Source organism: Strix uralensis, chromosome 23, assembly GCF_047716275.1.
Source record: "Strix uralensis isolate ZFMK-TIS-50842 chromosome 23, bStrUra1, whole genome shotgun sequence".
Taxonomy (NCBI): domain Eukaryota; kingdom Metazoa; phylum Chordata; class Aves; order Strigiformes; family Strigidae; genus Strix; species Strix uralensis.
Genome location: NC_133994.1, coordinates 3,057,841 through 3,085,647, shown reverse-complemented (window position 1 = coordinate 3,085,647; position 27,807 = coordinate 3,057,841). Strand labels below are relative to the sequence as shown.

The 27,807-nt window shown below is 44.0% G+C and overlaps 1 protein-coding gene across 2 annotated transcripts; it reads right to left on the bottom strand.

Annotated features, from left to right (window-relative positions):
* MXRA8 (matrix remodeling associated 8) lies at positions 1 to 27,807 on the bottom strand. Of its 2 annotated transcripts, none has more exons than XM_074892700.1 (10): positions 26,602 to 27,807; positions 12,899 to 12,919; positions 12,160 to 12,468; positions 11,496 to 11,597; positions 9,761 to 10,219; positions 5,356 to 5,514; positions 4,265 to 4,295; positions 3,200 to 3,276; positions 1,256 to 1,333; positions 1 to 376 (listed from the first exon to the last, which is right to left on the bottom strand). In XM_074892700.1, exons 3-10 carry the CDS (start codon positions 12,365 to 12,367, stop codon positions 351 to 353), a joined length of 1,140 nt encoding a protein of 379 aa, XP_074748801.1. In that variant the 5' UTR covers positions 12,368 to 12,468; positions 12,899 to 12,919; positions 26,602 to 27,807; the 3' UTR covers positions 1 to 350. The 2 variants fall into 2 exon arrangements, with proteins under 2 accessions (XP_074748801.1, XP_074748800.1); XM_074892699.1 differs by lacking the exon at positions 26,602 to 27,807 and adding an exon at positions 20,256 to 20,391.

Sequence of the window (27,807 nt, the reverse complement as noted above, 5' to 3'; positions counted from 1 at the left end):
TTAGTGATGCAGGTTGGTTTATTTAAAGCAGTAACATCAAAGCAAAAGGTCTGCTGATTCAGCTCATAAAAATCATTGATGCATAAACCCAACAATAATATCAAGAAATAAAAGGGGAGGATTGGGAGAACAGGGAAAGAAAAGGCAACCCAAAGCCATCATAAGTACACACAAGACGGTTGGTCTAACTTTCAAGAAGCGTTTGCAAATACCCTTGTGCTTAGTGGGGAGAAAGTCTATGTGAAAAAATCTATGGTAACTGGAAGGACATGATATTAAGAAAAGGCATCTCTTCCATTTATCTATCTTTGATTGAAGCTTCTGGTCCAGCCAGCAGCTTAGGAACGTCTTCATTTACAATATTCCTTCCTGAAATCTGAAAGCAAATCGAAATGGAGGTCAGTACCTGAGGAGAGATTTCGAACCATCCAAAGCAGCACATTGTAATATGGACTTAGCTGTTCAGTCACAAGTGACCACGGCCCCAGTATCCTCTTCATAAAGCCCACAGTGAGATATACTATGTCTAAATTACTGCACAGACCATCTCTGCAGAATGGAGGCAAAAATACCATGAGAACTCCACCAGGAATAGCAGGTTTAAGGCAACTCATGGAATCTCCAGACCATTCCCTTCTCGATATCATTTCAGTCACATTTATTATATTCTAAATTCATCTGAAAGGAGTCATGGGACCTAACAACTTCTCACAAGCACCGCTTGACATAAGTGTGACTCTACAAACTAAGGTGTAATACTCAGGATTAATACTGGATAAGCAAAAGGAGATTCAGCCCCTAGGGAGGGAGAGTTGTTTGCTTTTGTTGGATGAAGTAAGTGACAGCCCATTACCCATAAATTAATCCAACTCCAAACACTCTCTTCTGCACAGTGTTTTCTTCTCAAACACCATGCCAGGACATTTTTGAGACACATTTCCCTCTGAGGTTACAGTACAGAATGCACTATTCCAGCCCTGCAAGGCATTCTTTTTCCAATAAAGCAAAATTCTATTTGTGCCACGCCAAAAGTTTTTAAAAGCCTAATCACTACTTGCATCTGTGGCTCCATGATGAAAGGATAGAAAGGGAACTAGCTTCTCATTCCTGCTGTCAGTTGTCATGATGTTTATCATTCCTCATTCGGCTGTGGCTTGGTTAGCTCACTGCTAAACTGTGTTCTTCCCTCCTCCCTCCTTCAACCCATCAGAAGGTTCCTACAGCCACCAATTAGGGCGAAGCAAGTCATTATTACCTTTGTCTAAATCAATGTTCTTTGCTGGGAAACTTCTGGCTTGCTCAGCCTTCTCCTTCAGGATGTTGTTTTTGTAATCTGTGTAAGGGAGGAGTATAATTCAGACAGGCATTAGAACATTAAAAGAAAACAAAGCTTTACAGGCAAGGCAGACATGTGATCGGTCCTTCCTTGAAGTGCTCTAGGCCTGGCATCTCCAGATCTCTAGGAGTAACTCACGGAGTTACTGGAGTCCCCTGGGGAAAGTCTGGCATGCAGATAACAGCATTGGCAGCCATGGTACATGGGTGCTTTTCCTGGCTTTGCCCCTAAGCTACCAAGCAGCTTTCAGAAGGTCATACTGCTTACTAGTGAATCCAGTTCTCCCCTCTCTTCCTTTCACTGTCTTTTCTATTAACACCTTGAAATCTCTGGCTAGCTGGCTCTCTTTCCCCCATGTGTTTGCTACTCAGCAGGAAAAGGAAAGCTGCTACAACTTAATTTTTGACCCTGGCACTAACCAGTTATGCATACTTCAGTTTCCTGCTTCTCACAGGTACCAGATTCTTCCAGTATGTAACAAAAAGCTCTGGATTATCTATGTGAAGCTCACCTGAAGGTGACTGATGCAGTTATTCAAAGAATTTGCTCACAGGGGAGCTCTCCTGAGACATGCAGAGAAGAATTTGTACTTGCTGCTGTCCTGGTTTGCAACCCACCCTCTGCAATCCCTTTGTTCTTTACTTCAGATTTTGTATCTATCTCTTGTCTACTGCGGCCCTTACAGCAATTCTGTAGCTTGGGACCTAAAGTTTGTCAGCTTGTTCTTTTAAAGGTTGTACCTTTACTGAGGGTGCACAGAGGGGAAAAAAGGGACAGACTCAATTGTTTCCTGGTCTATCAACACATTCACTGACATACAGCAAGTTGCAGCAAGTATGAACTTGGCATCATGGCAAGTCTTCAGGAATCTCAGGGCAGTACAAGAGGATCAATTTTGCTTTACAGACAATCCGGTCCAAGTCCAAGCAAGGAGACACCCTGACACAATAAACTCAAGGCTGCACCTTCAAGCTCTAGTAAGGAGCAGCATCCATCTCCAGGAGTGTTGTAAGCTCCCCGAGTCAGTCCTACATATCCCAGCAGAAGTACTTTCACAGATCACCAGTGAGATTAGCTTCCTTTCCCTCTTTTCACTATGTTTCATGTTACCATGAGTTCCAGTGGTTTTTTATATTTTCTATCTTTTATATTCTAGGACTTTTGATGCAAATTTTCTTCCTACCATGTTCCCCAAGTTTATTTGTCCTAATTGCTATCACAGATCTTGATAGAAGGCCCAACTGTTCACTAAATGATTTGACATCCAGGGAGGATGAAATTGTAGAAAGTTAAACCAAACTGGCTTCAATAGAAGGTGGAGGCAATGAGCTTGGCTAATTCATGACTTCTCTTTATCCCCACTTTAGTTAGTACTAAAGACTGTTAATCTAATTTTTTTCTCCAGATCACTCACTCTGAGGTAGTTTTTTTTACCGTGGAATGATAATATTCATATTGACAAATGCTTTTAGTTTCTTGGACAGGAGATTCTAGAGAACTGCCTTGTTGATCCTCTTCCCTACACAAACTGCTTAAATTTGAGGAACCTGCTTCCCTAGATGCACTGACTTGAATTTGGCTTTCAAGTGCATGCCAAGAAGCCCAAAAACTCCAGGTGAAACAAGAGAAGCTGTGCCTCATTCCTGTCCAACCTCATCAATCAGCCTCTAGTTAAACTCAAAAGTCAGGACTGCCCTCTCCAGCTGCAGTCCCCCTGCTCGCCTGCGGGCTGAGATTCTCAAAGGTGCCATTTAAAATCTGGAGGTTAAGTCACTTCAAAATGGGCAGCTAAATGCCATTAAAAAAATCCTGTTATAACACGTTTTGACCTGGTTTGGAGAATGGTTGCTAGCTGATGCATACCCAGTCTGATGTCTTCACTTCTGTATTGAGTCAGATCTGTTGTGTCGACCGTAAATTCTTTAAGATTTACATCCTTCCTGAAAAAGGAATAACAGTGAAAAATGGTGTTGTCACATCCTTTAATAACTGGCTCCTTTCACACTTTTCCACAATAGCTTTTCTAATGCTACGTTAGAGAATTTAATTTACAGTGTTTATTTGCTATATATCTGTAGAAAGGTTGAAAAAAATCCATAGAAGATTTCATTCTCTATTAAGTACTGGTGATTTTCAGAGCAATCTTTACAGAATCCTTTCCAGTTTCTATGAAGCTTCCCTGGAGAAAGCATGACAGACAGATAACAGCATTGGCAGCCATGGTACATGGGTGCTTTTCCTGGCTTTGCCCCTAAGCTACCAAGCAGCTTTCAGAAGGTCATACTGCTTACTAGTGAATCTGGTTCTCCTCTCTCTTCCTTTCACTGTCTTTTCTGTCAACACCTTGGGAGCTCTGGCTAGCTGGCTCGTTTTTCCCCATGTGTTTGTCCAGAGCTTAGAACAATGGGAAGCCAATCTGTACCAGAACTTCCCTGTCTCCTCCACTTTAATAATATACAATAAAACATAAATGAACCCAGCAACACCATCTTGGCCCCATCTCACAGTAGGGTTTACAGTAGATCTGCGCGTTACCCCTTTACCACTAACTCCTAATGACATCTCACAGAAACATGGTCAGTTCCCAAAGTATAACAAAGAGGAAATGCAAGTGCCAAATCAGCCCTACAAACCATTCTCTCCTTCCATGCTTTGACAGCACAGAAGTTGCTCCCTGATATGCAATCATTAGGCAAGTGTATATTCCTGGGAACATTACACTAATAATGACTAGAGTGTAAAGCTGCAAAAGAATTGGTGGAGAGCAATGAATTAACTCTATGAAGCAGCCTATGCTTCACGTGGCTGCACTCTTATTAACCAGATTCTCAGCTGTTTTAGGATCTCAATGACAGCTGAGGGTTGGGGCCCCTAAATTCATTTTTATGCATTCTAATCCTAGATAATAGACCCTGTAATTATACTTACTCTCCGTATTTCTTCACATTGTATTCATAACCTAAACAGGGAGAAGAAATAGAATGAGCAGTTGTGTCCAGCCCAACCAACCCCTCCCAGGTAACAGTGATAACACCTAGTACTTATTCACAGTGCTCCTAAGCGATGCTTACAATGGCCACTTTCACTGTCCCTCCAATACAGGAGAATTCACAGGTGTTCCACTGCCACAGGGAGCTTCCCCTTCCTTTACTCACCAGATTTCCAGTGGTCTTTCCACATCTATGGATGACCAGCCACAAGAAACTACAGCCGTCGCCGTATTTCACTTATTTCCACCTCCCATTTATTACAAAAATATTAACCACACCTCTCTCTCTTGTGTGCTGGTGTGGCACTTCCCATCCCCAGCTCGTTGCTTAGGCCTGCATCCATCACATGCTCCAGATGCTGGTTTTTATCAGCCTCCCATGCACCAGGTATCCAGCTACACTCCTGTCTCACCCCACCCTGCAAGGAGTGATGATTTCAGGCTCCTCTTTTCTGTTCAAAGGCCAGGGCCAGGAGTCTGTCCCCTCTGTGACTGCAAAGTAACACAAACTCCATTTTGTGTTGGTGCTAATCCCCTGACACGTAAATAAGGATGAATGTGGTACTGTAAAGAACACACGGAAGACAGATATTCCCTGGTATTTGCTTTTTGTGTGGCATCCAAAACTATTTGGGTGGAAGTCACCAAAAGATCTCAGTGTCCATTTATCTAATTACACACAGAGAGTCACCCAGCACAGGGAGTCCAGCAAGGACTTAGACATCTTAGTTCCTAAGGGATGCATGTGGGCTTTCTGCTCTAAATTCCACTTGTAAAGAGCAACTATCTAGCAGTTCTAATTTTCTTCTCCCTTACAATGGAGCAACTCAGCAAATCAAGTCCTGGAAATTTTTACACCATGCTAATGAATTTCTCTTGGCATCAGCACCTGCAAAGACTCCCCACTGCCTAAGTTGCTGGTTTTCCAGAAGCAGATCACTTGTGCTTTGCAGTAATTATTTGCAGAATCAGCTCTGCTGTCATGAGACATCCCTGTCAGACTACAGGGCTGGTCTTTTCTAGCACTTACCTCTCTGCCGGTGCTTGCGGGTGACGAGAACAACAATGATGAGGAGCACAATGAAGAGCAGCAGAGTTGCCAGGATGTAGCCCAGCTGCTGGAAGAAGTGCACCCGGCTCTCAGGGATGATGACATTTATTACATTGTGGCCTCTGACAACATTTGGATCTGATGACAGAGGAAAAGGAAAACAGGCTGATAATTGTCATTGGCATCCAAAGCAAAGCACTTTCACGTGTAAGACCCATTTGTTCACCCAAAAAACACGTTCAGCGAGAAACTCTTCTGAACTGCATGAAGAGCAAATGGTTTCCTAATTTACAACATACCGCACCTTCGTCAGATGGAAGATGCCTGAGCTCTTCACAAGACCATTCTACGTCTCAGGAGCACGAAGGATTAACAGTGACTGTTGTACATTCCCCTCCTGCTGCCTGGCTCTCAGTGTGTTCTTGTTTATTGCAGAGGGGAAGCTCAGAAAGAAGCCACACTAGGCAGCCCCAAGTCTTTCTGCAGGGTAACACAACCCTCCTCTGGGTCCCTGACAACACACACACACCACGTTGCTTTGGCTCCAGACAGCTAAAGTATGAAGCAGCCCCTCCCTGCCAAGGGTTATAATTTACAAAGTGGGAGGAATTTTCAATGCCAAAGAATGAGTTTCCTTTTAAATAAAATAAAAATCAATAAAATAAATAAAAACCCACAAAGAAAAGCCAAGATTCCATTCCATTTGTGGGTGCAGCAGCGTTTCAGTTCCGCAGCACAGGGAAGTGTAACTCAAAACTTTTACGTGGAACATTTTTGTAGATCTCAAATAAATAGGTCAATGTTTTACACATATAAAGAGGAAGTGACTTCTCTGCTTGTAATAGTCAGAGCGGTGGACAAATCCAGCCCAGGCACAGCCAGCAAACCCATAAGAGACACTGTGCTGGGAGAGAGAGGCTTTCTCTTCAGAACAGAGCTCCGAGTGACACCTCCTCCCCCTAACAGGGAACATTCACAGAGCACCAGCAAGAACCAGTGCTGAGTTCTGGCCTACCATTCTGCTGGGAGTTTAATCCTGTAAATTAGTCAGAGGAAATAAGGGAAAGGTAGGGGAAAATATCCCAAAAGCCACAGTACCGTTTAACAGATGTGTTCTAATGTGAGAAATGTTGACGTTTTTGGAACTGCTGGCATAGTGGCTGGTTCCAGTTTGTCAGACAGTTTGTTTTCAGCATTTAAAAGCACCGACCCACCAACAATAAAATCAAGTAAGACGATAGTGAATTGAAATAAACACTTTGAAACCAGAGACGATTGTTTGTTAATGCTAACAGCAGTCCTAGAAAATCGAGAGGTTTTAGCACACGCTCTGTTCTGGTAGCCCAGCCTCTCACTCCAGCAACACTCCGCTTTTTCTCACTGGCATGGCTTGATGCTGTGTGCTTGCTGGCTACAGTGCTGAAAACTAGCATGTGTTTTTCACCACTGCTAAGCTAAAAAATACCAAACCAAAAAACCCACTTGCAAAGCTGCAAACAGTATCCCTGACAGTTCTACTTTAACAAATCTCTGGATCATGAAAAGCTTCTTCAGCAGTGCCATAATGAGATGGTAGCCACTGGAACAGCTGTTGAGCCAGAAGTCAGCAAACAAATACATTCTATTTCTGGCTTTTTGCTTTCCCACAATACTGCAAGATAGGGTAGGAGCTGACTTAAACTTCAGTCAACACTGGAGAGGTCACTGTAACAACAAACAGTGGAAAAAGAGATTCACTAACTTCAGGCCTCCTTGACTTCTTCAGTCAAGTAATACTAAAAATATTTGTCATACTAGTGTTTTGACAAAGCATCACTGGTGAACTTCAAAGTGCATCGCCAGAAAGGCAGCAGAACATATCCCATTTTATAATTGGGGAAACTGAGGCACAGAGTTACAGCTGACTCAGTCACACCAGGGGATGAATGTCAGCACCTAGAATAGTATCACCAAGGTAATACAGACTCTTCTCCTCGCCCTAGTGTTATACCAGAATTTAAGCTGAGGTGATGAAGGTTTATCTGGTAACCAAGATCTGCTCTTTCAGTACGTCTCAACAGGGCATACCCATCTGCCTCCAATTCACTCATGTGATCTGGTTTAACTACTGGAAAGTAAGTTTTAATGGTGGAGGGGGAAAAAAAAGTTAGAACAGAGATGCCTTTACATTAATTTACCAAAGTGTCAAGGGTCAGATTCTTCTGCTGGGAAAAACAGAGAGCTCCCCACCAAGAACGCTCACAAACACTGGCTATGTGGCCCATTTTCTTTTCAAGGCTGGCAAAGATTGAGAATAGTTTAGCAATAAGCATGAGACAAAACAGATGCCATTCTTCAGTCACTTGCTCCAAAGCAAATGCAGAGTAAAAATGCACTGAATTAGTAGACATATACACCACATTTATACTGCTGAGACTAAGAGCAGAATTTAGCTTATGCTTATATTCAAAACAGGATGAAGTTTCCTGTCTGGAAATGGCTCCGGGCCTTGGAACTACGCCAGAAGCTATAGCTGCTTGCTGAAAAAGCTCATTGTTTTGCTTTTGTTATCTCCTGATGTTTCATTTTGGCTTTATGTTATATCCCCAGAAGAGCTCTATACAGTTTTTCATGGAATGGGGCAATATCTCAGCCTTTCCTGCTACACACAAATAGGGCATGTCCCAGCAGGCTCCTCATCAGCAGTGGGTTTGAAAAAGGCACTCCGGATGTCTCAGCTTCTTTCACATTCCCATCGACTCAGCACATTTTTGTGTGTGGTGCTCTCGGACCAGCTGAGCATTCACTGCCCATAGGGGACAAAGCTCTTCTAAGGCTGTTCTTTTAGAGAGTGGAAATGGCTTTTCCCAGCAAGGCGAGTTCCTCCCGCTCTGAGGGCACTACTGCCAAACTAGGACAGCCCTGGAAGGTTAAATTACTTGTAGGTTCTCTCTAAATTCTGAGCAGGTAGGTAACTATTCAGCAACAACCAGGACAACATCCAGGAAAGAGAAGAATAAATTCCTGGGTGAGCAACTCTGAAAACAAGATTTAGTTTCCATCTGCACAATGTGATCTGGATAGGGCTCAAGGGCAGCAGGAGGGCCGCAGGCAGGAGACTGATATTTGTATGTCCTGGCCTCCCTGTCACCTCAGCCCCAACAGCCACCTCTCTTTAGTACTGCTGGGGTTTTCTGGACACCAGCCTTAATCCCAGGGAGGAGGTTTAGGTTTCTGCGACTTGGAAAAGCCAATTTCTAGAGAAGAATAGACCTATTTAAAAATGTATGAAGCATGTCAAAATTCTGTATTAAGCAGGCAATAAATATTAAACCACAATGAATATTTTAAAATGTTAATAAGGAACTATACCCAAAAGACTTAAAAAAATATTAAACTTGGGATTTTTATTTTATTTTTCTGCCTGAACGAAGCATGATGGTTTTGAGTTTGGACAGGCTGTCAGATGATAGCTCACTGCAGCGGAAAATATGAAAATTGGTTTAAGACAAAAAAAGAAAAAGCTGAAGGGTGGAGGAAAATTCCTGGTGCTTGATTCCACACAGTCTGGCATCTTGCACAGACTAAACCCCTGTGCAAAGGGGAGAGAAACATTTATGATCTACACTGGTGAGAATAGTGGCATGTTGTGACAGCGAAGGCAGAGTAGAAGCCACCTTGGCCCCACACCTTCTCCTGTTCCATAAAAGCAATCAGAAAAGGGAGCCTGTTAGAAAAACAGCTTGTTTGCCTCAGGGCATGTCAGCATGGCAGAGCAGAACACGCTGCAGAATTGCCCTGGAGCAAAGAAAACAGAAGCTGGACATGATGTCACTACAACATTGCAAGCAGGGTAATTAACCCTGATGGGTGGGACACCCCACTTTTGATGCAGCCCAGCGTTAAAGAAGCTCAGCCAGATCCTCACTAGTATTGCTGCAGCTCCAGGTACACCCGTGTAATGGAAACAGCGCAGAAAGAACCAGGCTTGTACACTAGAGCCACATACTAGTAGTGAGGGAGGCAAGACCTCATCTACTCTTCCAACCCTAAGGGCAGGAATAGCCCCTGGCTCAAATGTGAGAAACCTTCATAGAGGAAACATCAGTGTTGCCCCGAGTGGCACCTTCACTTCAGCAGTGTCTACGGTACTTCTGCAGGGCACCAAGTTTGCCTTGACCACGCTCCCTCCTGCTGGGATGAAGCCATCCCTGCAGACCACTGTGGAGGGACAGGAAGGGCAAGGATGTTTTGGCATTTGGAGCAAAGTCCCCCTGAGGTGACAATGGGGAGTAATGTGTTATATTCCCATCCTGTGGCTTACTGAGCTCTTGAGAACTCAAGGTGCAACTGTAGATACTTATCTCTTCCTCAATCAGGAGAACCACTTCCAGAGGCCACTTACCTGCAGCTGGGGCAATGTTGTGGGTTGTGAGGTTCACCACCTTCTTCTCTCTCACTGGCTCCGTCACAAAGACTTGGTAGATCCTGCGCTCATGCAGGCCACAGTAGTGATGGTGCAGGTGGCAGGAGTAAGTGCCTTCATCTGCACTTTCCAGCTCTGAAATCCGCAGGGAAAAGTCACCCAGGGCGAAGGCTGTGTCAGTGATGTTCATCTTCTGACGGATGAAGAGAGGTCCGTACGAGCGGCGCTCCCCGGAGGCGTACAGATCAATGAGGCGGTCAGCCCGGTCATGGGGAACCCCCGGGGGCTGCCTGTCCCAGTGGACCACTTGTTGTTCCTCTTCGCTGTGCCGTTCGGTCCAGATGTGGTTACGGTTCACACAGGGGAGCATCACTGTGCTGCCTTCTAGGGCAACAATCACAGGCTTTTCCCCATCCCAGTACTGGTTTGCATCCTCAGCTGTGGAGACAGTACAAGTTGTGCAACCTCAGCACGTGCATCTTTACACACTTTTTCTATTCTTAAGGACACCCAGGCACACCTAAGATTGCTTTCAGACTCTGCAATCCTATAACACATCCCCTCCAAAGATCTTGAAGTGCCACAGGGGTAGCGTGCCTTGTTCACACTTACTTCAGCAGTTAATAAAAAAAATGCACCTTTATCTTCTACACCTTAGGTCAGTGCATTAAGCAAGACCACTTTCTCCTCCTATAACTGAGAGTTAATCTCTTGCGCTTCAGAAAGCAGGAAGCATATTCTCTCTGCAGACTAAGAATGAAACGAGAATAACAGATTTCATCTTCAATATGCTGTATCCCAGTTCTCCAAGCAGGAAATGCTTTTCTATCCACAAATGCCCTAATTACTGGAGGAGTTCAAGAAGCGCTATTTTGTTCTTGAAAAGAAATAACAGAATCACCAAAACACCAATGAGCAGATTGGGGCTTACAGGCCTGCCCGGATGTTTTTATTGCATAGAAGCTGTGAGAACAGCAGCAGAAGAGACACACTCTCTGCTATCCCATCAGCCCTCCAACAGCTTCCCAGGACAATCAGCCCCAGTAGCTTCACTTGTGCATTACACAAAGGTTGATTTAAATGACACAGTAGTGATGCACGTGTGGCGTGGGTGGCGCACACTACAGTTGCCAACGGCCCTTAGAATCTTGCTTTTAGAGCTGGAGTTAAAGTGTGGTAATTTGAGGAGGCTTTTTAACTACAGACTGCTCAGGGTAAGCTCACCAACCAACATACCAGGCAGATCTTTGTGGCTAACCTGACCGATGACGGATTGTTACTAGGGACGTTCTACTACTGGAGCAGTAACAGGACAGTTAGCTAATTGGGCTGCCTAGAGTAAATATTTAACTTTACAGGCTCCATGCATTGTTTGGCACATGTCAAGAAAGGAGAGAGTTTCATAAATACACACACTGAATAACATTTCTGAAACTCAGGGAATCTGATAGCAAACAGCATAGTGAGCACCAGTCTCCTGACGCTTTCCAAGCCTCTTGTGGCATCTGTGCCCTGAACCTGCAACTGAGAAGGCATGGGCAGAACCCTGCATCCACACTACTCCCCTCTGACACCAGCAGAACAGCATGCGAGGCCAACCACAAAGCAGCACACAAGCCCCACTGTGAATTCAAGAGTCCTGGTGGCCACTGGACTCCAGCTGCCAGACCAGGTCCCTTGCGGGAAGGAACACCAAGCTGTCTGCCACACCTACCTGTCTTGGTGATAGCTAGTTGGATTTTCACAGTTTCATATAAGTGGCAGTAGTGATGGTGAAGATTACAAGAATATGTGCCTTCATCACTCTCTGCAACATCTAGTACAACAGGAAAGAGAGGGGAAAAGTTGAACGTTTTATACTGAGACAGTGATTACTTTTGTCATTTATACTGTTTCCCCAAATGCTTGTATGGATGCAAAATTGCTTTTATATTACCTGGTTCTAACCCATCCTTATCACCAGGGTGGGCTAAACAGAGAAGAATCATCTCACCTAATATAATAAATTGTTCAGTTTCTTTGCTCTTGTGTGGAACATATTACAGAAAGAGAAATCTGATTTATGTTTAGCTAAGAGCAGGCACAGGAAGAATGACAATCTTGGGTTTATAGTTCAGGAACTGAAATACAGTCAAAGGTCCACAAGAAGCCCAAGTGACTTTTCGGGCAATGATTTGTTACCAATTCTCTTTTAAAATGGGACTGTTTCAAAGGGAAATAAAACACTACTGCCAGTGCTTCGGAGAACCTCATTAGACTGATATTTATTTATTTATAGAAAATGCCCTGCAAAATAGCTATTTTCACTGAAAAACACAAAGTTAATTCAGTCGTGAATCCTCTATTCTGCAGATAGCACAAGAAGATACTGTTCATACCTTTGATCACCAAGGAGAAGTTGCCATCTGTAAACGCATTCTGGGGCATGAATATCCTCCCTTGGTTGTAGGAGCTGTACACACGCTGATCCCCGGCTGAGTACATGTCACAGAGCCTCTCCATCTTGTTATCTCCATAGTAGTTGCTGTACACATCCCAGTGCACCACACGCTGGCGGTCGTTCAGACGATCCTGGGTCCACACCATGCGGTAGCTCTTGCAGGGCAGAACAGCCTGTGACCCCAGTGCAGCACTGATATTTAACACCGACACTACGACGCTGTCTGGGTTTGAGGCATCAGCTGGGACTGAGAGCCAGGAGCAGAGAACAAAAAACAAAGCGACCAGATTAATGGCATGTGAAAAAGACACTAGAGGAGGACTCAGACCTTTCCTAGAATCTCTGCAGACCTTCCACCCAGAAGAAACTTTCAAGACCAACATAGAGCTCCCTCATGGAGAAATACAATAGAAAGTCACATAAAAACACTGATTTCATTCAGTGAAAGCAATGTCTATGATGTCTGTTATCAGGATTGTAGATTTGACCTGTCCTACCTACCCTTCCTAATCCTAACCCTTGGTTTAATCAAAGTTTAGAGACACTAGTTCATGGGATGCATGCTTCATGCCTATGCAAGTCAGCAACGAAACCCCCATTGCACATCATGGAATCAGGGTCCCTCTCATTTCTTCTCATGATCACAAAGACAGGCAGATTGAAAAAATGTCACTCACCTGAATATAAATAAACAGAACCTGTCAAAACAGAAAAAAAAAATGTTACTGACAAGAAAAGGAAAAAAAAAAAACTACAAATACGCTCATAGTCAGCAGCCACCTCCTCTGTTATTATTCCATTAATTCCTCCCTTCTCTGTTAATATACTTATTTAACAGGTGTAATGTGGTTAAGCCCAGAGGCTCAGACCTTGGTTGGTGCAGCAAACACAGTGCAGTTACAGCAAAACAAAGTGCCTGACCCAAGAAACTTAAGCTTAAGAGCAACGTGGGATATGCTTAGCCTGCAACTGAATTTTGTACAGCCCATGTCTTTATTTCCTACCATCTATAGCTGTAGTTTTTTCCACCATGCTATTCAAACGTTACACCAAAGGTATCTGTCAATGCATCACCCACCAAAACTGTGTGAAAGGCCTCTTCTGCCCAAGAGGAAACTATTTAACAAATGTTGTATAAGACAAAAACAAGAACCCAAGGAGGCTGGAGCGGGCAGGGGGGTGGCACCAGTATTATTTTAGGATCCGATATTGATCCTGCATAAATAACAAGGCACCAGCAGAAACAGTAGGACAAGAACAGTTCGTAGAATCATAGAATAGTTTGGAAGACACCTTTAAATGCCTTCTAGTCCACCGCCCCTGCAGCAAGCAAGGACATCCTCAACTAGATCAGGTTGCTCAAAGCCCCGCCCAACCAGGTCTCGAATGTCTCCAGGGATGGGGCATTTAACACCTCTCCGGGCAATGTGTTCCAGTGTTCTACCACCCTCACTGTAAAAAATTTTCTCCCTTACATCTAGTCTGAGTCTATCTTCTTTTAGTTTAAAACTATTACCCCTTGTCCTGTCACAACAGACCCTACTAAAAAGTCCGTCCCCATCTTTCTTATAAGCCCTGGGAGGCTGCTCTAAGGTCTCCCTGGAGCCTCCTCTTCTCCAGGCTGAACAATCCCAACTCTCTCAGCCTGTCCTCACAGGAAAAGTGTGTGCCATCTCTCTGATCATTTTTGTGGCCTCCTCTGGACCTGCTCCAGTAGGTCTGTGTCCTTCCTGTGCTGAGGAATCCAGAGCTGGACACAGTACTGCAGGTGGGGTCTCACCAGAGCGGAGTAGAGGGGTACTACCCAGATGTGACCAGTTAAAACCATGTTCATTTTTATGCTGTTTGACCATTGTGAAATGAATGTGACAGTTCTGTTTCCACCTCTTTCCCAGAAGACACCCATATCTCAGTCAACTTTCTCTGCTAAGGCAAAGACCTCAACAGACTTGGAGACAGAGCTGACCCCAGCTCGTCTGCTGGGGGTTAGAGCTGCCCAAGTAGAGGACAGTGGATCCACATGAGATCCAGTGCCAAAAGAGAACTTTCATCTCCAAGACTCCAAATCAATCTCCTCTAAAATTGATGGTGGGATTAATGCATTGAGGGAATTCTGTAACCCTGCAGCACGCTGAGTCTGCCTGTCAAATGAAGAGTGATAGGACTTGGCTGTTTCATTTCACACTCCTGACACACGCTGTTGTCACCACCCTGCTGCGCAAACACATCCTGGCTTTGGGAGCATGCCCCCCCCCCCCAGTCCCTCCCGCTCACGTTCCTGGTCTGCACAGTTAACACTGTAATGATCTGGATGCAGCTGCAACTCCCTCCAACTCATGTGACTCAGATCTATGCAGAAAGAACTTTGCAAGAAATGAACTAGTGCCTTTATTTCTTCATTTTTCTGGTCCAGTCCCTCCTGCTTTTTGTGTAGGAGGGGTCTAGGAGGTCTCCTGCCATCATGGTTTGAGAGCACGATTCAGATTCCCAACACAATGACATAATTCATTTCTCTAACCAGTCAAGCCCAAATGGGTTCCAGCAAGATCATTAGATGTTTTGTCCTGCTAATGTCATAGGCACAATGTCCTCCAGACTAAGGCTGTACTTTTTTTCAGCACTGGAATTTATGCATTTCAAAAGAGAGTAAATTAACTCCATACTGGGGCTGTTCTAACCACACCCCCAGTGCATAGGCTGAGAATAAACTCTGTTTCCTTTCCTTTTCCTACCAAAAAACACTGGGCAGTGACACCAGAGAGCAAAAATGAGCAGCGCCTGTTGAACCACCAGTTCAAAGACACTCCAAATATAAACTATTTCTTCTACATGTATAACCTCAGCATCACAAAGAAAAAAAAATAATCTTGGGCAAAGCCTGTACTGCTCTGGATCTAAGAAAGAGACATCATACCCAAGACATTATAACTCCATCATTTGATGGTCTCTCCTAATAGGAGGCAAACTGCCTGATGGTAAAATAGGATAACCTGCCAGCCTCTGTCTCTGCAAGCCAGGATTTAGTTTAGTTTAGATTTAGTTTAGGAAAAAGGAATGATACAGAGCTCTTCTACAGCACCAAATCAGCCTTCTTCAGGAGAAATCAGTCACGCAACAGGACAAGCAGCTCTCAGCACAAGAGCATCCACTTGTATCATCGTGGCAAAGTAATGCCCATGTGTCTGAATTGGGGGTGTTTGCCCAGTGGCAAGGGAACAAGACAGTGTCCCAACATCAACAGAGGCCGATGCTAGGGAGTGGTGTCTGCGAGCTGGCTGGCTGCACAGCCAGTGCTGCCAGAGCCTTGCATTACTGCTCATTAACAGCAGATTGATTTGGTGCTACAGAAGCATCCTCTCCTGGCTCAGCAAGAGGAATGCATGGACTTTTCTCCTTTCCTCTTGCAAGTTAATGTAAAAAACATTAAACCCAAATGCGACATCATAAATCTAACAACTGACAAAAGTATTCACCTAAGCCTTCCACTAAGCTCTGCTCAGCCGCCTGTCGCAGCCCTAAACTAACAATAGCCCTAACCCCTAGTTGTGTACCTTTCAGCTGGCCCTACGAGCGTGGTAAGGACCACCCAGGTCCTAACTTGCCATCCCACCCACTGGGGCCTTTTGCCAGGCTCGGCTGCTGCAGCCCTGTCAGCCAGCTACACGCATTGCTCCAGCACACTTCCAAACACTGTAAAACAAGGAAGCAGTGAAGTTGTCTGTAATATAACAGCTTTTAGATAAAAAAAGCCTATGTCTTGTGGGTTTTGACAGCTTATTTTTCCCTCCACTCTTAAAGCTTCTGCTTGACGTGCTGAGTGTCACCCCACAAAGCCGAATGGCCCAGCATTACAGTGACATTATGCATGAGAACAAAACCCATCCAAGCTGAAGGCAAAGTTAAGTATCGTGTTGGAGTTCTGCACGGAGACAAGACGTGGAAGAGAAAAGGTTTTTCACTGCATGTCTGTGCACACTCACATGCACACACAGAGATTCTGGACAGAAGCTTTGGGTCTGAAGCCTGCCCTAGGGTATCATACCAGACAAAGTGGTAGGTGCAAATATCAAAAAGACAGCGGCCAAGCAGCCAATAAGCAAATTCTAGAAGGAAAAGACAGGACAAGTCTTTACAAGAGGCATGGGAACTCCACAAGACAAAGGAGGAAGAACTGATTGTTCTGATTCTCCAGCAATGCTGGAAATCTGCACACATGCATCAGGTCATGGATAAGACTCAAACTTACTTGACATGGCTGTAAATGAGATCACTGAGAAATCTAAGGAGCCAGGAATGTGTCTGATCTCTTGTATGCCCAGAGAAAATGGAACTGAAAACAACTGACCTTCAGTAACCTGAACACAGAGCAGTAGTTAAAGGAGGAATAAGCCTTTTTCTCTTTTCAGTCTCCTCTCTCTGCTATGAGACCTAGCTCTGCTCTGCAAGACAAGCAGAACAAACAAGAGATGTCCCCCAGCCATGATTTTTAAAGTTACTGTTTGTGTAACACAGTAGCTTCTGAACAAATGCAGAGATATATCCATAACACAGCAAAGTTGACAGCTTGTGAACTACAGGTGAGTCACACTTCTCAACCTGCTAGTGAAAGCTCAGACTTTTGTAATCACAGGGCTCCAGGACCCGGAGCCTTAAAACCACCAAATACCTTAATAGCTATCAACACAGAACTCACTGTAGCTTTCATTTTAAAATTTCAAATTCTGTGTGATGGATAATCACTTTGTCCTCTCTATGTGATGTACCCACAAAAAAACAACAAAAAGACATCTCTATGCTGTCCCCTGCCATGTTCTCTGCAGACTCAACATGCCTCTCAGCAGGATCCCAGAGGTATTCTGCTGGTCCCATAATATAGGAAGAGGAAAGCAGACTGCAAAAGCATTTCCTAATCCCTTGTAAAAGCCAGAGCCAGCTCTTACTTCTTGAATCCCATCCACTTTTCAAGTAAAGAATTAAGCCACAAAAACTGCAGGCAAACTAGAAGTAAAAGCCTCAGGCTCTGAAAGACATCTTACATACTGAGAGCTCTCTAGGCAGTGTCCTTGGAGCAGGTCAAACAAAAAACTGTCCCTTGAGTCTTGCCTGAACAATAGCACCACTTCTCTCCTCCTGGAGATAGCTGCTGGCAGAGGGTCTGCGTCACAGGCAGATGCATGTGCTAATGAAACCACCAAGTTCCTGTCTCATACTGGAGGATGAAAGACTACCAGAGCAGAAAAGGAAACTGCAAACACCGTAAGCGGTAGCCTGAGTGCCAAGTGGCAGGTACACTCCATGGGACACCCCAACACCAGCTCTACCTGCAGCGCTTCTGCTGAACTCGGGAAGAGCCCTGCCACCGATGCCAGCAGAGCGAGGATGAGCTGCCTGGAACAGCGCCTTGCAGGGCAGTAAACATCACTGACATCCAGATTGTAGCGGTGGGCAGGAAAGAAAACAAACTAAAAAGTCACTGGAGAAACGAGTGTCATAACCCACCAGGTGTGTGGGTTGAAACAACAGTCTGTGAGGTTGCTTGAGTAAGCTCAGCTCACTATTCCTTTGCACATCTGGTCAGTCTCAGCTTCTTTTTTCTTTTGAAAAAGGGAGTGACACCACCTTTACATTAGGGGCACAGAGGGATGGTCTAGTCCTAGAGAAAGGACATGTTTTTCACAAAATCTGTATGTGTCAGATTCCTTATTTCTCCCATAAATCCCATTGTCTATGCAGGGGATTTAATGGTCTCTGTGGAGCCATTACACAATTATTACAAAAACAGCAGCCTGTGCTACCAAGCTATTTCCAAATACTGCTGGAGAACAGCAGTGGCTCCATCCTGACTCTTTAGGGAGCTGACCCAGCGTCTAAGAGGCCATAATGGCTTATGATGCAGTGACATCAAGGTGACAGCTACACACATAAGCTCAGCTCTTTTCTGGTAGCCATTTTTTTCAAACCCAGTAACCAGGAATAATATCTGGGCCCATCTCAAAGAGGCAGAGGAGGACGATAGTGAGCACTACAGTTCCACCTAGACATCTCCCATTCACCACCTGCCTCTGCTGGTCGAGGACTGCAAGACTAAGCTTTTCTGTAAGGTTTCCTTTACAAAGCCAACTGATGGTCAAGCCAGGCTTTGAACTGGGCTTTTATTTAAGTCTCTATGTTTGTTTATTTTTAAAGGCTTCCTGGGACAACTCTCAACAGCAGAGTCTTCTGCTTTCATAACTGATGTCAGGACTGGAGAGCCCTTAACCACCCCTCTAATCCCAACAATTCCAACACCTCACTGCAGGTAGGAACATGCCCACGAATCAGCGAAAAGCAAGAATGTGCTGCCTCGGCAGAAAGGAAAAAGCCTTCTGTCTGTAAAAGAAACCCATCGCCATCTTGGCCACTCAGAATCCCTCACAGAGTTGCCCTAACATTCCCATAGACAGTGCAGATATTAGCTTTATAAACCCTTCTCTGCTTTGTGTACTTCACCTTGGCTCTAGGCCCACAGAATAGTTTGTAGAGCCTTCCAAACAGTGCTGTTCCTCCCTGCAAGACATTAACACTTGAGGGTGTGGTTCCCCTCCAGAAGGGATCATTTCAGCAAATACAGAGTGGCACAAATTTCCTCCCTTCTCCCCTTCCCATCTTCACTGATTACGTTATAACCTGATTTGTGTGGGGATAGCAGGACTCAAACATCAGGGCTGTGTGGCATAGAGACAGTTATCTCTCCAAAATACATCTGAAAAAAGTCAGTCTGAGATCATCCATCCTCAGGTGGGATACTGTTGCTTCTACAGCTCCCCCACTGCTCTAAAGCAATCCAACCTGCTTTTCTTGCCCTGGGTGCTCCCCCAAGCTCTGTCAACACGCTAAACCACACTGTGGAGTAGCTGGACTGGTTGGGGCTTCTAAAATATAGATGTGGCCTCTCCTCCTTCTCCAGGCTTAACCCAGCCCCACACACTAGTTTTCTGAGCCACTTTAACCCTTCTGTCCCTATGACTGATCCCAGATGTTGCCAATTCCTAAACCTTGCCTTGAGGCATTGTAAAACTGGGGATGATGTGGTGACATGGGAACTAGATTAATTAGGGACCAAACTGAGAACTCTTCAGCTTACTCCATCTACATACTAAGGAATTTTGAGAGGCTCAGGTGGCTAGCCACAGCCTTTCATTAACAGGGCTGTAAAGAGCAGGGGGGTCACCGGTCCCCAAAAAGCTCGTGCTCCTTACTTCAGCACCCTGAAGTCTCTCCATACTGTTCTTAGAGTGCAGTTGGTCCTTTGCTCACAGGTGCCTTCCTCAGAGCCCAAAGCACTGCAAGTGTGAATTTGCTGGGTTTTGTAATTAATCCTCAAATCTTCACCTGCCATCCAAGCCTTACTGGGGTCTCTCTGTTTAGCTTGGGACCAGGCTCTCAGGACCCTGAATCTGCTTTCAGCTCTTACAGAAAGCTCTGTGATTAAGGAAAAGGTACAAGCCATTCTGTTATTGTAAGCTCATCAGACTTGTCCTCATCCCTTTCTTGCACCTTACCCAAAAGTGAATTCTTATGTCTCTGTCTTTATGCTGACAGGAAAAAAAAAAAAAACACCCAAAACCACACTTGAATTTTTTCCTCTATCCCAAACACACACACACACACACCCCAACTGTTTCTGCCTCTTCAAAAGTATAAAATAACCTTGGATCATGTAAATCTGACTATGCAAGGTTCACTGTACTCACATTCAAGCTTATTGTTTTTGAATTTGCTGGTCAAGGTAACTGGTAGGAAAAAATAGATTGCACAAACATGCTGAACGGAGTATCGCTTAAACAACCTCAAACATTTCTCCATTCTCTCCCCTTTCCTCTCCAAAAAGCATGAGAAATCCATGATCCCCTCCCCTCACAGACAATAACACAGCTAACTTAGGAATCTGAACAAAATCTTACAAAGATAACAGCTCAAAATCTTCTAGCTAACCCCGTCCTCTGCAGTTGAAATAAAAACAAGTAACATCATGCCGATCAGCTAGGAGCTTACTTTGCTGAAGCAAAATCTGCCACAGAAGGAGTTTTGCTAGTTGCTCCATTTCTTCAGCTTCTCCGTGTTTTCGTCTCTCTTGAAAAACAAGTTGAAGACTTTTTTTTTAACTTTTTTTTTTTTTGGTAACTGGAAAACACTATGACCTCATCAATTTACATCCAGAAAGCTGTGGACAGCAGCTCATATTCTGCAGAATTACTCCACCTACAACTTCCAATTCCCCACCTCCCCACTCTGCTCTCCCCCTACACTCACACTCCACCTCCTTCCTTTCCCTAACGCTTTCTGCACCATTACCATGAACACCCACTCTTCTCTTTCCCCTCCCTCCGGGACCTTCTGATCTGCCCCTGACTTTGATGTAAAAGTTTTATCGGGTAAAGTTGGTCCCACACAGCTCTGGTCTCGCGAAACAATCTTTTTCCCTCCCCCTAGGGATGGAACTAATTTTCCTTGTGCTTTACTTGATCCAGCTGTTCCTTCCTTTGTTTGACACTCATCCAGCTGTCTGCTTGAGACTGGATTTATTCTGTTGCCTTCAGTGGTTTTTTGATCTTTGTCTCCTCATATGGTTTTACTTCAAGCTCAAGTCTCCAAATACAACCTAGAAAACAATATTTACTCTGTCCTGTGATTTGTAAGCAAGAGCCTAATAGCAGCTATCTTAGCAAAAGGATAATAATGGCAAAGACGACTGAATATGTGGGAGCTTAGGGCAGTGCAGGCAAAAGAGCCTACAGTGCAACTAAAAGCCCCAGAATACTGCGATGTGGGGAACAGGTTTCCCTATCACAGAGGCCAGAACATGGAAAGCTGGGTCAGATTCAGAACTTCTGCTTTCAGTCCTTCACACAGGAGCTGAACTGTGCTAGTAGTCACTTGACTGGCCCCAAGACAAACAGCCAACACAGTCACCTTAACCACAGAAGACCTGATACACTGCTGCTCTTCTCCTTTGCATACTCCTAAGATAATACCAGCCCTGACAGCAGTGCCGAGACACAGCAACAACATCAAGAAACAACTGAATTTTCAGCAGTCTTTGTTCAAGGGAAAGACTTAAATTACATTAACCAGTTCCTAAAGCCTGTTCTGATGTATTTAACCGTTTTTATAACCCACCTCACTGTGTCCCACAATGGTTAGCAGTATTAACGCAGTCGGTTACTGAAAACAATCAGTGACAAACAACAGAGGAAGAAGCACTATATTCTTAAACTCCAAACACTGCTTCACAAAAGAAAATCTACATACACCCTGTATGTGTACACACTCACACACCAGTTAAAGTTCAGATCACCTTAGTTTGCATCTGCAGACCAGAGATAGTAATTTTTTTACAGTTTAGGGAATTACTTCTTTAGACACTGCAGGATGTTCAGCAGGGACAGACTCCTTAAAATGGCAGGGCTAACCAAGCCTGGAATGAAATCATGCCCTCATGCCACTGCTTAAGCAGTTGAAACTTTACCGGCCTAACCTGAAGAGGGCAGCAACCTTCAGAGGTGAGAATGGCTTAATTAGTCTGGGGTTGAACCATTTAGAACAGTCCCTAAACCAGTTTAAATTAGTCTCCTTAACACTCTGTAAGTGTTAAGACATTTTTCTTCCACATCAATCCAAGACTGAGTTCTGAAAAAAGCAATTCATTTCCAGTGGAAAAATTTATTTTATTTTCAAGGGGGACAAGATGGTAAAAGACACAGAGTATTCAACACCCTGTTCCATGAAGCACCTTCAGCTATGGGTATGAGAGGTGTAAACGTTGCTTTAGACTTGGAATATGGCTCCATCTGAATGTGGCCTTGCATAACAACTTAACCCATGTAGGTGACTGAATCAGCCAGGAGTCTTTTAATACAAGACTTGCAGGAAAATTACGTGAGTATAAAGTCAGGAAATAGTGTAGCTGCTGCTACTATATGTTAAAAAGAAAACATGGTCAAGCTTTCTGTTTGCTTGCATTCTGTTGTTAGATTATTGTTTATGGTTAACAGTGTTTACTGGATTTAACGATACGATCAAATTAGTCATCAAGTGGAAAATGTGGGAAAGGGAATTAAAACTCACCGTTCTTAAACATCTATCTGTAGAAAAGAGATAAATATATGTGGGACTCTCATAGGAGAGCTTAAAAATACAAGCTAATAGCCCTCCCGTGGCACTCTGTGGAGATAAACTTAATTGCCCCACTTGGATTTTTCCCTTCTGACATTTTTCTGTACCATCTAGTACACCAGAAGATAGATTTCCTCTACCCCAAAGGGGGCTGTGTTTCAGGAAAGAGGAGGGCATTATAACAAAAACCTAAATAAACATCTAAATAATTATACTCTGCAACAAGGGAAGATTTGGAAACATCCAGACTAAATCAGATCAGAACTTCATCTAGTCCAGGATCCTGTCTCCAGCAGCAGACAGAACCAGACACTTCCAAGGAAATTCCAAGAAACTGGAGCTCTTACTATTAAATAATTTGACCATGAAAAAAGTCTAGTTAACTCCAGCATGTCTTCATGCTGTCCAAAACAGATCCAGATAACTGCTGGTTTGTTTCTAGTGAAAAGTTCTAAACTAATCTTCAGATAAAAATCCCACAAAATTTCACTGCAAACTTCAGCTCTGTCATCTATATTAAGTGGAGAAGTTTGTGGGTAATTAGATACACACAGTCACTCACAGTCCAGGTTCCCACACTCATCAGCTGAGCTGTGTCAATAGCCTCTATGTTCACACATCCAGCCCAACTGTAACCTAAAGCAAAAACATCAGCTTGTCTTTGCAAGCCTCAGCTATTTGCATTAGTCCAATTCCACAACCACCTGCATGCAGCAAAGGCTCCTACCACACCATCTCCCTACGCTGAGAACCTGCTGCCGGGTTCTCAGGCATCACAACAAAGACAGTTCTGATCTAGAGCAGCTGAGGTGCTGGCCTGTTGCGGAGCCAGGAGTCTAGTGGAAGAAGGAGCCTTTCCTGCTGTCTCAGGGACAGGGAGCCAGACGAAAGGCTCAAATCTGACAGCCTTTTGTTCAGCTGCGTCATCAGAGCAGAGGCTGAAAAACGTTTGGCTGAGAGGCAAGAAGCTGTTCCCATTGTGCAGACAGCAAATACAGCACCCTCTCCTTCCCTTGGTTTTGCTCAACCACAGGCAGAACCTTCCAGGCTGCAGTTCCAGGTTCCTTTTCCACCTTTCTGCCTCCAAGCTTTGGCACTGCAGAGGTTACTGGCTGTTTCTTGCATGACTTCTGGGATGGATGCAGATTGCTGTGGTTGCTGCTGTCATGATTTGGCTATTTCCTGACTGAAAGAAGCCAAGTTCAGGCTAAACCCACTGAAATCTCCTAAAGAAAACCACCCACTGGAAGGAAAGAGCAACAGCTTCTCTGGGGTTGACAATGAGAGGAGGAAAGGGACACAGGAGGCTATTTCACAGATCTTTGCCTTTTCCTCACTCTAATTCTGCATAGTCTCTAGTTCACCCCTGTCTTCCTAGAGCTTTGCTAGTTCAAACAGATCCTGGAAGGGCAGCTGTGTCAACACTTTGCCCCGTCAGGAGCTGAATTTTAAACTAGATTCTCCACAGAGGCTGACCTGACCAGTTCCCAAGCCTTTCTCCTTCCTCACTTCCTGAGGTATTTTGGGTATCGATTCTCAAAACAAGCAGCATCCCTTAGCTGCCCGCTGCAGCATGTCTACCTGATCACAAACGCTGTCCAAAGAAAGCAGCCTCATCCACACAAGGGAAAGGAACTTTCCACCACCAACACAGGTGTTTTTGCTTGCTGGAGCTCTGCACCTGCCATCCTCATCACAGATCTGGCTAGCAGGGAGAAAGAAGGGTCCCATGCTTCCAGAGTCACCCCCACTTCAGATATGAAATATATGGCGATATGAAATAGGTATTTCATATGACTCAGGTGGAAAAAAGCCCTGCCCAAAGACAGTGAAGGGGTCGCAAGATTAATTGGTTTGTGGGAAACAATAATGGACAAGCCACATGTGCCAGGAAGTTTCCTCTTCCCGATCTCTTCCATTATAACATGTTTTAACCAGTTTTCCACGGCTGCAGGCTGCACTGAAAGACCTCCCAATAAATCTGAATTGAAGACCACCAGTCTAGAAAAACTGAGCAAGTATCAGATTGGGAAGAAGGTCTGATGCCAAAAGGCACCCTCCATCCTTTTATTGTAATTTTGAGAACCCTTAACCCTGGGAAGCAGGAGTGGAAGTGGCCACTTCTGCCCCATTTTCACAGCTATAAATACATGTAATGTATTAAAAAGGAATGCCAGAATTAATGCTCTGCTGACACAAAGATACAAATTACAGTACAAGGCGTTATGTACAGGATTTGCCAACACTCCATGCTTATTACCAACAACTTTAGATCTTCTTTAAATACAGGACCCATAGTACTCTGCCATGATCAAAGGAAAGGAGAAGATACCTACCCATGAGCAGAAGCAAGGATAATTCCTAGAACTGAAAAGTAGTAGGGAATGCTACAGCTTGGGAATAAAGAGCACTAATTGATAGATACAGTGGCAAAGGTGGCAAGCATTCTGCAAAGCCAAAAACTTAAGCAGAAATAGACCTTTGCACAAAAACAGCAGAAGAGATGCAGCTCAGGGTTCACATACACTGTCACCATGGATCCCACGGATCTTCTGGTGGGAATTGCTCAAGCAACCCCTGTCACGCCAGTAGCGTGGTCAACCTGTAACACTCAGAGGGATAAATACACACCCATATTCACCCCCCCTTTCTAAGAAAGGTCTGGTGTGGGTAAGGGGAGCCTTCAGAGCTGCCTGCTGATGGAAAAGAGCAATGCAACACAGAACCATGTGAATTACCAGCAGGTATCTGCTTCCCAGGAGGCCTCATTTGGTTGCAAAGCTTTTCTTATTAAAATAAATCTTTCAGCTGCAATGAATCCCATAAGTAAGTCTGAAATAATCCAACTTGCAGTAAGAGCTGTGAACTAAAAGGACAAAACTGAAACCCAACCACAATAACAGGGGTGTCAAGTGAAGCCTGTCATTATTGCAGTGATGTAACAAGCCACGTACCTCTTACAGACCCAGCATTACGATGTTTGTTCCCTAGCCATAAATGCTAAAGCCCCTGATTTGCCTTCTCTGAAGAGCATATTCAGAATGACAAGTTGAGGGTCTGGCCAGATGTTTTTCTGCTTTATTTCACTGGAGTCCACTGTGATCACCAACCTGTGATGCAGTCACCAAACCAGCAGCTGAGGCAAACACACATGCCTAGTGTATGGGAACAGCAGATCTCTGACACCCTTTATGCTACATATGCAACCCGTGCTATATCCCTGGGACAACCCGTTTCCAGCACAGAGAAAGGTGAAGCCCACAGAACCATAGTGGCAGTCACTGCAATGGTTTAAGCTATGCTATGCCCAAGCACTTCTGAAGCAAAATGAGAGGGTTGCCCAGGAACAGTACATGTTATCTGGGGGCTGTCCTTTGCAGGCAATTCCTCAACTTCTTCCTGTCTTGGATCTCCAGCTGGAAAGCCCTACTTCTCCATGTGCCAAAGGCACTGGAGCATAAATTAATTAATGTGAATGTCCAAGTATGCAAGATATTTAGCTAGATGGAATCTTAAGAGGTTTTTGATCTTCTGCTTAATGCACTGAGCTTTGCAGCTCGCCTAGCAGAGACTTAGATATGCACAAAGGAGGAGTCAAACTGTAGCATCCAAGCAGACTGCTGTCTTACTGAAGCCATTAATATGTATGCATGTGTGTGCTTATATGTTCTTCCAGCACTGCTGTGCTCGTAACAGGTCAGAGAGCTCCGTCTGCATCTTTTGCCGTAAGGCATCTCTACAGCTCAGTGGTTCCTGTCGTCTAGCATCCTTGGATGGCACTATATTTAAACACCCCCTTTTGCTGGAAAGCAGTCAGCTTCAGATTCCTAGGATTCATCTCAAAACCATTAATAGAAACCAGTTACAAAAACAGAGAAATTGCCCAGGAAACCAACACAGGTTTTTGTTTTTGTTTTTTTTTCCAGACTGCAGCCTGAAGATTATTTTTCCAAGATAAAAATGCATTTTGGAGATTTTTCCTCAACATGAAATCCAAAAAGCTGGGTTCAGTGTGGGTAGAAAAGACAAATGGATTCATGTGCCCAAAAAATCAGAGGCAGGTACTTAGCAAATATAAATCAGCAAGCTTATACTACCTACCATGGGCCTGTGTCAGTTTACACCTGCTAAGAATCTTCCTCATAAAATCTTGTGTTCCACAAATAGCCACCAGATCATTAATCCTAGCACTAGAGAGCTTTAGGTAATGGTGATATTTGATTACCCTTTTCATTAAAAGAGTGCAGAGTCTCCTTCTCTTCACCTTGTCTTTTCTGTAGATCCCATTAGCTGTGCTTCACCAGATGGTTTTTCTGGTGCTGAACAGATTTGCCTAAACATAATGTATCATGCCATTCACAACCTGTGAAAAACACTGTCAAAACCCTGTAAATTTTAGATAGTAAAAACAGTTCTTTCAAATCAGCATCAAATTCCACCTTGTTCCAGATAAGCACCTGAATCAGATGCAGTTAGGCTAAGTGTTAAGTTGGTTAAATCCCAATAGATCAATAAATGTTCTCACTGAGGTGGTTGTTTGTTGTGGGTTTGTTTTTAATGGTATTTAATTTAAGCACAACCTCCTCATCTCAGCAGGCAAAGACTTTGTCTGGGGTTCCTGATCAAGGGAACACTTGAATATTTCATCTCTTCTATTACTTTCTTTTGAACTCATTTTCAGTTCACAAATCTTAATTGGGGTTGAAATCTACAGTTTCTTGCACTATAGCAGTGCCTCCTATTACAGCTAAAGGAGAGGTTCCATTAGATGACAGTAAAAATGGGCTGTGATCTTACATCTAGGCTAGCCACAGAAGAAAATTCCACATGCGTAGCCAGCATTTTGTCAGATATCAAGAATCAAAATTACTATTATATTTCATGATATCCATAGGCACCGACCATTATCAGGATCCCTTTGAGATAGAGACAGTACGTACAGAATCAAAGTCCTCACCCTAAAAAAACACTGACCAATGAGAAATGGGAAAACAACAACCAACAAGCAAATCTGGAATGGAAATAGCGACAACAAAGAAGCACCCCACTGACATCCATAAAGCAGGTGTAAATTATAGTTTTCTCTTAAGTTTATTATCTTTGGCATAAACCAAAGCGTGTAAAGGGAAATGTGGAAAATCAGTTCTCTATGAAAATAATTTCATTTTAGTTGAAAAAGAAAAATAAATTTAAGTAGCTTGCCACGATTGTTTCAATTAAAATGTCTTTAAAAATAGACAACCTAAAACCACGCTATGTTTGGGTTTTTTTCTGGTCCCTCATTCATGTTTGCAAGGGTGTTTTTATTGGTGGTATCACACTTGTGTTTACTTGCTCCACATCAGCCAGCTTTACATACAGCACAGGCAGCTTCTCGCAGGAAGAGTTTGTAGTCTAAACAGACAGGAGCAGGAGGGAGACATTCAAAGAC